Genomic DNA, 12467 nt, shown 5'->3' with positions numbered 1-12467 from the left:
CACCTTAGTAAAAGGAGCCCATGAAAAATACTGACACAAGCTCTAAAACACACCTTAGTAAAAGGAGCCCTAAATGTTCCGATGCTCATAGAATTTTACCATGGCTTAGTAAAAGAGGGCCTAAATTTGTGTGTGCAATAACATTTTTTAGATAGTCTTTAGGTGCTTGGGATTACAGAGTGAGGAGAAGAATTTTTAAGCAGTCAAAAGCTTTTTTAAATCAGATACATGTTTAAAAATTACCCCATTCTAGCTATTTAATGAAATAATAACTTTAAGTAATTGAACAGTATACTAATCAGCTCTCTAATTTCTTTTTTTTTTTTTTTACTGTCACTCGTTCAGGTCACCCGGATTATATCGTTCCTCTTGTTTTGACCACACAAACACAGCAGATTTTTCAGTGTCAACCTGAAATAGATATCAAATCGGAAGAGCCATACAAACTCATAAAGAAAGCAGACATACTTGCTGATATAAAGACAAGAGCAGCAGTATCTGATTTCTCTCCAGTTAAAAAGATAATCGCAGTAGGTATCTTATTTCATTATGTTTTCAAGTTCGGCCCATTTATTGCACATGTGCCAAGCAAGTACATAGCAAAACCCATCTGTGGTAATTGGACATTTTTCCAATTTTTAGGTAAGAATTAAGGGGCCCTTTCACAAAGCTGCAGTAGCGCTTCTTCCGTGGCAAATGCACCAAAGCCCATTCAATTCCTATTGACTTTGGTGCATTTACTGTGGCACCATCGCTATCATGGCTTTGTAAATGGGGCTCTAACAGGTGTAAGACGGGAGCACATAAAGTCTTTATTGTGTTTATAAGCTATGTGAAAATTGGCTGTTGATAAATGGGTAAATATTGCCTTCTGTCAGAGCAGGCTAATTGGGAGTGCATGTGTATGGAACCGCTACATCTCCTTTTGAGTAAGAGGATGGGAAGTGTGGGAATGAACTATTCAGGAAAAATAAATGGAAAGATTAACAGATTTCTGAGGCAATTTTATAAGCTGGCACCTTCATGTGTCAAAGGCACAATTAATTGACATGCACCTACAGTATGTGCACTAGGCGCTATTCTATAAGGTAAACACCTAACTGCAAGAGTGACCTACATAGAAGCAGAGCATGGGCAAGCCATGAGCATGTCTCCCAATTACATGCATAGTTTATAAGTTATGAGCATCACTTGGCACATCCACTTACACCTTGCCATTGACGTAGCATAAGAAAGCACACCTAAACATGGGCATGCCAGTGCCAACTTATGCTAGTATTCTGTAATGGAATTTTGGTGCCAAGATGCCATTATAGAATTGGTGCTAAGCAAAAGGCATTGAGGTACTTAAACTGAAGCGCTGTTTTATAGAATTGCCTTGTATGTATAAAATAGATATATGTTAAATGGATAGGTATAATCAGATGACAAATACATTTCTATCCATGATATACACTTACTACTTTGTTTTTGCAGGATTATCATGGAGAAGAATTTTTACTTGTCTTAGACAAAGATTTCACGTATGGACAGAACTTCTATCTTGTTACAACAGAGGAAGCTAAAGAAAACATTCTTCATGTAAGATCCCTTTTTTAACTTTTATTTTTATTGGAATGTTAAATGATTTACATCACTATAAATTCTGGGATAATAAGAAATTTAGAGAAAAAGGATCAGAGATGACAAGTCTTTAGAAAAATTTTCATACAAAATTCATCCACCATATTAAGAAATAAAGAGTCAAGAATCATGGGGGGGGGGAGGAGAAAACTTTTCATCAATTAGAAAAAGTTATAAATCTTTATAAAGAATACCCCCAACCCCTCTCCCTAGCCAGTCAGAACAGTGAACATTAAGGGATTACACAATTACATTAACATCTTCTCTTGCCCTTAAGAAATCTTCCAGCTGTTTAGGATCAAAAAATTGAAATTGTTTACCATCAAGCTTAACTACACACATCCAAGGAAATTGCAACACAAAATTAGCAGATATAACCTGAAAGCCCCCTTTTATCAAACCGCACTAGAGCTTTTTACTGCAGATGGGTTCTCCAGGTCTTAATTGGGCTTTTTGCTTCTAACAGATAATGTGTGAACTTGATTATATGATTTCCTTAGACATTTGTAGAAACAGATGGCCATATAAGTTACAGGAGAACAAGACTAAATATGTCCATGACATTTATTTAAAGGGAAAAATTAAGAAGATTTACTTGGATAGTCCTTCACACTATAAAGTGTTCAGATGTATATTTTGTATGTATAGTTTTAATTACAAACACCATTTATAACACATAAACCACATTAAGCCTGTATTTCCTACTTTAGCCTCCAGAAATCTTGAAGAAAGAAGGAGATTTAACAAAAGGAGAATCGGAAGTCTATGTCTATAAACCTCCAGTTCAGAAAGAGTGGGTATCTTTGGGCAGTGAAAAGGAAGTCGAGGAAGAAGTGAAAAAATCTATAGAAAAAGTAAGATGCATTGCTCTTTCTCAAACTGCATTACAGACAAGAAAGAATCGTTATAGTAGTTAAAATCTTTGCATTGTCTGACTTTCAAGCTTTCTGTGTTTTTACAGTTCTTACCTCTCATAACAAACTGCACTGAACCGTGAGGAATTACGATATATAAATAAATTTATTATTATTAATGTTAAGGGCTCCTTTTACTAAGGTGCGCTAGCGTTTTGAGTGCACTACGCTTCTAGAACTAACGCCAGCTCAATGCTGACATTAAGGTGTAGCGTGCGCAGCAATGTAGTGCTCACTATTCCACGCATTCAAGCCCTAGCGCACCTTAGTAAAAGGAGCCCTAAGTATTTTTTCTACAATTTTCACCCTCATCTTGATGTCTGTTAAAATAAAATTGAATTAATAGCATGCTTAATTAAATCTGCTCTAAACAGGGTACATCACTCTAAGGCTCGATATTCAAAATAAGCTAAGCTCCTAAATTAATTCTCCTAAATGAGGTTCCTAAATTTGTGAGTTGTTTTCAGCCAAACTTTGAGGTCCTTTTACTAAACCCCATTAAAATGGGAAAAAAGGTTTACCGCAAAATGCGTTAATGTGTTTGGTACTAATTTGCCTATCAGCGTGAGCTAATCACATCCTATTTAATTTAAAAAAAAAGTTGGGAGGAGGGGGCATGTTATAGATGGAGAATGGGCATGGAAATGTTATCCACCTAATGCTTTCTCTTTAGTGCATACTGACTGGATAGCACTGACTTAACATTGAAGAATTTAGCTCCTCCTAAATAAGAGGGCGTGGTGCTCCAAAGTTAATTTTTTTGCAGGTCCCATGCACTAATGAAAATATTAGTGCCTCAATACTGCCACATTAAAAATGGCCTTAGTGTATGGGGAAAGTTCCATGATAGCATGTGTCCCTGTCACAAACACCGGTTACAGAATCAGGTTGCCACTGAGTTTATCGCGGCAAAGGATCTCCCTGCCGCGATAAGTTTAGCAGCATCTTGTACCCCCCTCCACGAAGATTACCAGTCCTTCCTGCCGGAACCCCCATACCCCTGAACATTGACGGCAACTGCCAGAAACCACCCTCCCTCCCCCCCGGTACATCGACAGCAGGAGGGATGCCCAGTCTCTCCTGCTGGACCCCCCCCTACCCCCTGTACATAGATGGCAAGAGGGATGCCCAGTCCCTCCTGCTGGAACCCAACCACACCCACCTACCCCTGAACATCACAGGCATCCCCCCCACACACACAGTGCATCTTCCCAGTGAAGAGCCTTAGGAGGGGCCTTAGGCACCTGAGCCAACCAGAATCTTAGGCCCCATTTGCAGTGCATTCTGGGATGCACTGGGAGTGGCCTAAGATTCTGATTGGCCAGATCCCTTAGGACACTCCCATGGGGGCCTGGGGGGGGGGCTGATGGGGTCTGAGGGATTGGAGGGAGGTTCAGCAGGGGGAATGCCCATGATGTTCGGGGGGTGGGGGTTCTGGCAGGAGGGACTGAGCATCTCTCCTGCCAGCGATGTACGAGGGAGTTTTCCGGCAGGATGGATTGGGCATCCCTCCTGCCGGTGATGTACGGGGGAAAAGGGGTTCCAGCAGGAGGGACTGGGTATTCCTCCTGCTGCGCTCTTCAGGGGGGGGAACAGGTGGCCTACATTGTACGCATCTACCACAGGCCTAAGGAGGCATGTAGGGCCGCCTAGGCCACCTAAGTCTACTTCCGGGCCAAGGCACATCCATGCCTAGCCTTAGGCGAGCTTAGGTGGGCCTATGTGCCTCTCTAGACTCCTGGAGAGTTTTGTGTGTTTTTTTTTTTTCTAGAAACATGTGTCCCGATTGGCTGGTTAGGCAGCAGTTAGCCGCCTGCAATCAGGATGCTGTTTATAGAATTTGGCCCTAGTATGCACTTTTAATTGCCAGGGATAAATGCACAGGACCCCTGTGTGTTCAGTACAATAACTGCATATCTGGTTTTCTTTCTGTTGCTGAATTTAATTTCTTGGGTTTCTCAGTTCTATATTTGGTAAAGGTCTATGTTTTGTGTGTGAAGATGTCTTTTAAAGTTCTTTTTATGTGTGGTAGAAAATGGCAGGAGGGGAGATTAGAGGGAAAAGGCAGGTAGGAGAGGGGGCTCGGTGACCCCCTCCTTAATTTATGCCCTGGGCCCCAGCATGTCTATAATTGGCTCTGACTGCGAGGCTGCATCAGCAACCTCTGCTTGCTCAGCAGCCAACACTGCCCCGGAACCAGAAGAGGACATTGGAAGGGCGTGACCAGCAGCTGTGTATACTGAGGCTAAGAGTGCGGCCCTGTGGGAGAGTGAGGTAGGCTGTTTTGTGACTGCTGCTACTCATTTGAGAGGTAGGGAAGTGCTGTTCTTGGTGCGTGGAAGAAGCAGTAACATCAGCAGTAGCCAGGCAGGAGATGTGATGAAAGGGGAGAGACGGTGAGAAAAAGGAGGTCACAGAATGGAAAGAGAGATGCTATATGGAAGGAGAAGAAAGAGACACAAGGGAATGGAAAGGGAGAAAGGGGGCAAATGCTATATAAAGGGGGGGGGGAAACAAGGGGCAGATACTAGATGGAAGAGGGGAGAGAAAAAGGCAGATGGTCTGGGGAAGAGAGAGCAGGAGATAATGGAAGGGAGAAACTGCAAGGGGAGATGCTGGATGGAAAGGAGAGAGGGGCCAAATGCTTTATGGAAATGGGGGAGTGACAGGTGGCCAATGCTGGATGTAAGAGGAGACAGAGAGGAGGAAGATACTGATGGAAAGGGAAAGAGAGTTGGTAGATGCTGTATAAAAGTGGGGAAGACAGATTCTGGATAGAACAGGGGAGAGTGAGGGCAGAGGTTGGGGATGTGGACAGAGAGGAGGGAGATAATGGCAGGTGGAATCGGAAAAGGAGATGTTGAATGAAAAGTTGAGGGGCAGAGAGGGGGCAGACATTGTATGGAAGGGGAAAGATACAGAAAGGATGAAAATATTGATGGAAGGGGAAGGGAAAAAAACTTTATAGAAGGAGACAGAGGCCTATATAGAAGAGAGAAGAAATTGGAGGGAGATGATGGAAGAGGGAAGTGAAAGGGGAGAGGGGGCAGACTCTGTATGGAAGTCTCTTTGGACCCCTAGTAGGGATTTCTTAAAAAAACATGATTTTAGATTTTTGCAAAACAGTATATATACTATGGTTAAGTGAATTATGATGGGAAGTGAGCTGTGAGATGTCTTGTATTTATATCTTTCAACTATAATGGCCTTCCTAACCCTTCTCAGGCATGCAGTCCTGCAGACACATCTTTAGTATAAGACAATATTGTATCACTTGAAGGCTAGAACCTAGCAGGATCATTTTCTGGCTCTCCAAGGTGATGCACTCCTTCCAGATGACCTTTCTTCCCCAAAGCAGCACAAGAACTGCAGATTGGAGGCAGGGTTGCTCTGCTACACTCCATGTATAAAATATGCATAATACATAATGCTATTCTATTATATATAGGAAAAATGCCCACATTTCTTTCTTGAGAGAAGATGGTTTTTCATCCCTATTTTGTAGCTTAGTCATTCATAAGGCAAAGGAGTACGACTCCCAGTCATTAGCAGTAAAATTTAAACCTTCTAAACATAACTATTATTACATATATTCATATTTTATTCTGAATCTATTACAGATTAAGTATATGGTTTCACGAATTCAAAGACATTTTGGTGCTTCAGTTTCATTTACTGACCACAATGCTTCAGAGGTGAAAGATAGCTACATTGAATGCACATCATATGAGGATAAGCGTTTCTTTATTAAACATATCGAAAAAAACATTGGCATACAAGTTGTGCCAGACTTAAAGGACAGCTATACTCAAACAAAATGGTATGTGTGAACTTGATATTGCATTTCATGAAACTTGTGATTTATGGGGGTCTATGTAGACCACTGACAAAATGGGCACAGACTAGAATGGCACTTGTGCTTAGTGCAGTTCTGTAAATGTACATGCACTATATAGAATTGTGCTAAGCACCAGTGCTTGTCATAACTTTTAGGTGCACCCATTTAGGCCAAGGAAACCCAGGCCTAAATACCTGCACCTAACTTGTATGCGACACCCAGCACCCTCTCCCCCTCTCCCGATGGCTGACCGGAGGAATGCCTTCTCCCTCCGGCCAGCTGTCCAGCATCTTCAAAATGGGCCTTCCCCTCACCAGTGTATCCTGAGATGCACCAGGGAGTAGCCTAAGGCTCTGAATGGCCCAGGTTGTTTAGGCATCAGCCAATCAGAGCCTTAGGCTCCTTGCTGATACATCTGGGGTGTGGCCTAAGTCTCTGGCCCAGACATATAACCTGGGCCTCATAACCTGGGACACATAACCTCAGAGCCTCAGGCCCCTCACCGGGGAGATGAAGGCCCATTTTGAAAAGGTGGGCCAGCTGACTGGAGGGAGTAGGCATCCCTTCGGTCAGCCATCTAAATCAAGGTAAGGGGGAGAAGTGCTGAGTGTCACAGGCAGGGGGGTGTTGCGTGGCAGTGGGAGAGAATGGGCATTTCTCCAGCTGCAGGGGGGGAGGGGGTCACTTGGCAGTGGTTTTCTATTCTTTTATTTTTCTTCTTTCGTGTGTGTGTGGGGAGGGGGGTTGCTTGGCAGCGGTTTTCTATTCTTTTATTTTTCTTCTTTCGTTTAAAAAAAATAAACAAAAAACCCCCCAAGAGTTTATATATTCTTTACTAGTCTTTAAGCCCGTTATATTAACGGGTGCTAGAATATATGTCTATCTTTCTTTCTGTCTCTCTCCCTACCCCTGTCTTTTTTTCTGTCTCTCTCCCTCCGGCTGTCTTTCTTTCTGTCTGTCTCACTCCATGGTCTCCTTTGGCTGGCTGTCTCTCTCCATGCCCCTATGTCTTTCTTCCTTTCTTTCTGTCTCCCTCCATACTTCCCTGTGCAGCAGCTGCAGCATTGCCTCTCCCTCCATTTCACTGTGCAATAGCATTTTTCCCTTCCCCCCCACTTCCCTATGCAGAAGCCAAAGCAGCATTCCCTCCCCCTCCATTTCCCCGTGTAGCAGCATTTTTCCCTCCCCTCTACTTCCCTGTGCAAAAGAGGAAGCAGCATTCCCTCCCCCTCCATTTCCCTGTGCAGCAGCATTTTTTTTTCAGCCCCCACTTCCCTGTGCAGCAGCCGTAGCATTCCTTCCCCCTCCATTTCCGTGTTCAGCAGCATTTTTTCCCGTCCCCCCCACTTCCCTGTGCAGTAGCCACAGCATTCCCTCCCCCTCCATTTCCCTGTTCAGCAGCATTTTATCCCCTCCCCCCCACTTCCCTGTGCAGTAGCCACAGCATTCCCTCCCCCTCCATTTCCCTTTCAGCAGCATTTTTCCCCTCCCCCCACTTCCCTGTGCAGTAGTCACAGCATTCCCCCCTCCATTTCCCTGTTCAGCAGCATTTTTTCCCCTCCCCCCACTTCCCTGTGCAGTAGCCACAGCATTCCCTCCCCCTCCATTTCCCTGTAAAGCAGCAGGATTTCTCCATCCCCCTAATCTTCCCGCAGTCTGGCCGACTCCATTGCCGGAGTTATTTTTCAGTTTAAAAGTGCCGCCGCGGCTCCTTTAATGATCCCCGCCTGCATCGGAAGTCTTCTCTGAAGCAGGTGTGGCTCGTGACAGGAGCCGCGGCGGCACCTGTAAACTGAAAAATAACTCCGGTAAGGGAGCCGGACAACTGGCAGTTCAATTTGGAGCTTCGGTCTGCCCTGCTCCCTGCGTGCCTTGCTGTGTTGTATTTTTTAGTTGAAAGATACGGCGGCGGCTTCTCTCATGATCCCCACCTGCGTCGGAAGTCCGACGCAGGCGGGGATCTTGAGAGGAGCCACCGCCGGGTCTTTCAACTTAAAAATACAATACGGCAAGGTGAGCAGGGAGCAGGCCAGACCGAACAACAGGACGGAAAACAACCCTAAACAGAACCCATTCCATGCTATTCCATGCAATACCTTGAGATTCAGCATCACTCTCTAGCCCCTACCAGCAGCCAATATCTAATATAATAAAACGGTAGCCGTGCATGCGCACTCCTACATGTGGGGCCCTACAGCACACGGAAAACGGAACACGCAGGAGGGAGTGCGCATGCGCAGCTACCGTTTTATTATATTAGATTTTTCTTTTGCTGTTGTGGACTTCGGTTCGGCAGGCCTTTATGGATCGCCATAGCATTCGTTTTTCCTATGGCTGTCTTGTTCCTGGCCCTTCCGCTGATTATTCTCAATACGGGCAGTTGCTGTGCTCGGGCACTTGTGGTCACCACCATCCACCGCTGCTTCTCGCAGTGTTGGGCCCTCGACCTTGCCGATTTTTGCTTCCTCTACTTTTTTCTTCAGCAGCGCATTTCCACTCCACTTCAACATCAGCTCCTATTCTGTGCTGTCAGGAATCTGGTGCCCACCGCTTTTCCGACACCGGGCCGTATTAATCAAGCCTGCACCAACATCGACACCGAGATTGGATCTTCATATCCTGTCTGCGGTATCGCAACTCCAGTGGGTAAGTTGGCTGCCTAACTTTTCCCTGCTCCCTCTGGGCTTCGGGTCATAGTCTTAGTGAGTCTAATCCTGCCGACCTCTACCAGCCCCACCTATTGCTCTGCTTCGGTATTGATGAAAGCCTTGATACCGGTATTCTCATCTCCGGAGCGTATAGCGGCGCCGAAGGTACCAGCTGAAAAAGGCCAATGGTACCGGTGGTTTTCTCTACTGCAGCGCATAACGCAGTTGTTGAAAGAGGACTTACGGAAGGATTTTTGGCTGTTTATGCCGACTCCCATGTCGACATAGACTCTTTCGGCGCCAGTGGTATCTACCCAAGAGATTTTCAGTAGCGGCACCGATTCTGGTATCAGAACCAACATCGACGGTTCTTCTGACACCGATCTTCTTCAACACCATATCGGTACATATTTGGACTCACTATACAGGGTGGTTCCCTTTTCAGGTTTGATACACCTTCACTCCCTCATACATATCTTCTCGGGAGTGAGTGTCTGTGCCTTTGTACCTCCTAGTGGAGAGGACAAGGCTCTGCATTGGTTTGGCTCACGTCTTTATCAGAATGCTATCATGGCCAACCGGTCTGGTATTTGCTTTTTCCCTCTATCTGAAGCATTTGGTGCACCAACTAGCCACGTTCCAAAATATTTTCTGGATGAATCAGCACATGACGCCTTTGCCTTGATTTCTCATGCGGCAGTAATGTCAGTTGCTATGAGGCACCTTTCCTGGCTTAGAGGATCTCAGCTGAGCATTATCCACCAGAACAGGCTAGTCATTGCACCTTGTTTAGGGGAGAAATTTTTGCTTTTCCATGGACAGGGCTACTCAGATGTTCTCTGCCATGAGCCCAGATAGGACACTCTGGACATGTCCAACATGACCTTTGACTCTGTTCCAGTCTCTGTTCCAGGAGATAAAGTCACAACAGCAACCACATCAGCAACAACACAACCCATAGGCTGCTCCGTACACATTAATACAACCTTTTTTGATGTGTTTCTTCAGATCATAATCAATCTCCCCTTTTTTCCAGTGAATGCCTCAATCCATTGAAGGCTATCTTCACTTCTTCATTGAAAGCTATCTTCACTTCTTCATAGATTGTTGAGATCTCATCTCCTCAGATCTTTGTATTCTCACTTTTATGTGGCAGGCTTATATACTCAATTTTCACATCCTGCCTTCAGATTCCCAAGCGAGTCTGTTTTGGACCTTTCACAGTCCTCCTTTCTTCTTTAAAAGGCTCATTCTATTCTCCTGCTTAATCCCATCGAGGAAGTTCCCTTCGATCAGCGGGGTCAGGTATTTCCTCCTGTTCCTCCTAGGTACCCAAGTAGGCTGATGGTCTGAGACCCATCCTGGCTCTCAGACCTCTCAACCTTTTTCTCTCAAGGAGATATTCAGGATGTGCTTCCTCACCCTGCTTTCTCCTCTCCTCTATTGGAACGAATGGCTCTGCTGTCTGGATTCCATGGAAGCCTACACACATATCTCAATCCATCCGGCTTCCAAGGAGTACCTGTCCACTCAATTGGTGTCATTACCAGTACACGGTATTTCCTTTCAGCCTGGCATCTTCTCCCAGAGTGAGTTTAGGGCGGCATTTCTCTAATCTCAGGGTTTTCAAGTCTTTTCTTACCCAGACAACTGGTTGCAGTAGGCTGTTTCATTTCTGGATGTGGTCCAAGTATTTCTGGATGTGGTCCAAGTAACATCTCAGACCATTTTCTTTTCTTCAGTCACTATGATTCTCGGTCAACTTCCCCGAATCACATCTCTCTCCGACTCAATGTCTGCAGTTCATTGGGACAATCCTAGATACCACTCTCTTGAGAGTGTTTCTTCCTTCAGATCGCCTTCAGGCTCTCATCCGTCTGTGTCAGCAATTGCTTCCTCTTCAATCCATCTCTGCCAGACACATGTTCTTCTAGGCCACATGGCCTCAACTGTCCATGTAACACCATTGGCAAGGCAGCATCTTCGCCTTCCTCCGTGAACCATTGCTTCTCAGTGATCTCCTGCGACGGCTCATCTCTCACAACATTTATATGTGACATCATCTCTTCTGCAGTCGCTTTAATGCTGGATGACCTCTTCCAATCTATCCAGAGGTCTCCTTTTTTCACTTGCCCCCTCATCTCCAGGTCATCAGCATCTCCTTATTCCGGGGGGGCTCACATGGATGATCTTTAGACCGCTAGGGAGTAGAAATGTCACATCAATTTCCAAGAACTCGGAGCAATGTTTTTATGCCCTCAAGGCCTTCTATCATCTACTCTGCCCTCAAGTCCTCCTTCTTTACCCAGATAATAAAGTAGCTATGTACTACATAAACAAGCAAGGAGGCACGGGCTCTCTCCTGTTGTGTCAGGAGGCCCAAGACAACATCTGGATTTGGGTGACAGCTTGCAATCTTTTCTTGAAAGCTGTCTACATTGAAAGGGAGATGAATTTCCTAGTAGACAACTTCAGCAGAATTCTTCAGCTTCATCAATGGACTCTCAATTCTGCAATTCTCCAGTCCATTTTTGTTTAATGGGGTACCCCTCAAGTGGACTTATTTGCGGCTCCTCACAATCACCGGTTGCCCCAGTTTTGCTCCAGTCTTTACTTTCCTCTCCGTCTGGAAGCAGATGCCTTTCTCCTGGATTGGACAGGTCTGTTTTTCTTTAAGCATTCCCTCCAATTCCTCTCATGTTGAGCACTGTGTTCAACCTCAACAGAGAACCAGCCACCATGACTCTCTTTGCTCCACGGTGGTCCCGGCAATATGGGTTCTCCTTTCTACTTCAATTCAGCTCCAGGGAGCCTATATCTCTTCCATTTTTTCATACTCTGCTTACTCAGAATCAGGAATCACTTCTACATCCAACCTGCAATCACCACACCTGACCGCTTGGTTTCTCTCGGGCTGAATCCATCTCACTTGTATCTTTCTCAGCCTATTCATCAAATTCTTGATGCATTCAGGCAACCAGTCACCCAGCTATGTTGTCAACAAAAGATTCTCTTCCTGGTCTCTTCTTCATCATCATCATCATAATCCACCTTCATTAGCAGTAGATTTGCTGTTGGATTCTCTGCTTCATCTGTCTGATTCTGGCCTCAAATCTGTATCTGTCAGAGTCCATCTCAGCGCTATTAAAGCTTTTCACAAGCCAGTCAAGGGAAACCCTCTTACTGCTCATCTTTTGGTCTCTAGATTCATGACAAGACTTTTCAATGTGAAACTACCTCTCAAGCCTTCACCTGTCATGTGGTTCTTTCCAGTTTGATGAAGCCACCATTTGAACCAATGGCTACAGCTCATCTCAAATTTCTTACCTGGAAAGTGGTCTTCCTTATTACTCTCAGCTCTGCCAGGAGGGTCAGTGAGTTACAAGCATTAGCAACATATCCACCCTTCACAGTTTTTCATCATGGCAAGGTGGTTCTGCGTAC

At 45.0% G+C, this 12467-nt stretch overlaps 1 protein-coding gene across 1 annotated transcript in view; it reads left to right on the top strand.

Moving 5' to 3' along the window:
• The window catches only part of WDR63 (WD repeat domain 63), a 155766-nt gene that overhangs the window by 39429 nt on the left and 103870 nt on the right, over positions 1–12467 (top strand). Inside the window, exons 4-7 of the mRNA XM_033917020.1 lie at positions 346–530; positions 1477–1581; positions 2334–2477; positions 6158–6357. Coding sequence (XP_033772911.1) covers positions 346–530; positions 1477–1581; positions 2334–2477; positions 6158–6357 — 634 coding nt within the window. The remainder of the gene's footprint in view (positions 1–345; positions 531–1476; positions 1582–2333; positions 2478–6157; positions 6358–12467) is intronic.

This window comes from Geotrypetes seraphini, chromosome 12 (assembly GCF_902459505.1).
Source record: "Geotrypetes seraphini chromosome 12, aGeoSer1.1, whole genome shotgun sequence".
NCBI classification, from domain to species: domain Eukaryota; kingdom Metazoa; phylum Chordata; class Amphibia; order Gymnophiona; family Dermophiidae; genus Geotrypetes; species Geotrypetes seraphini.
The sequence above is the reverse complement of the archived record's forward strand: the minus strand, read 5'-3'. Positions and strand labels throughout refer to the sequence as shown.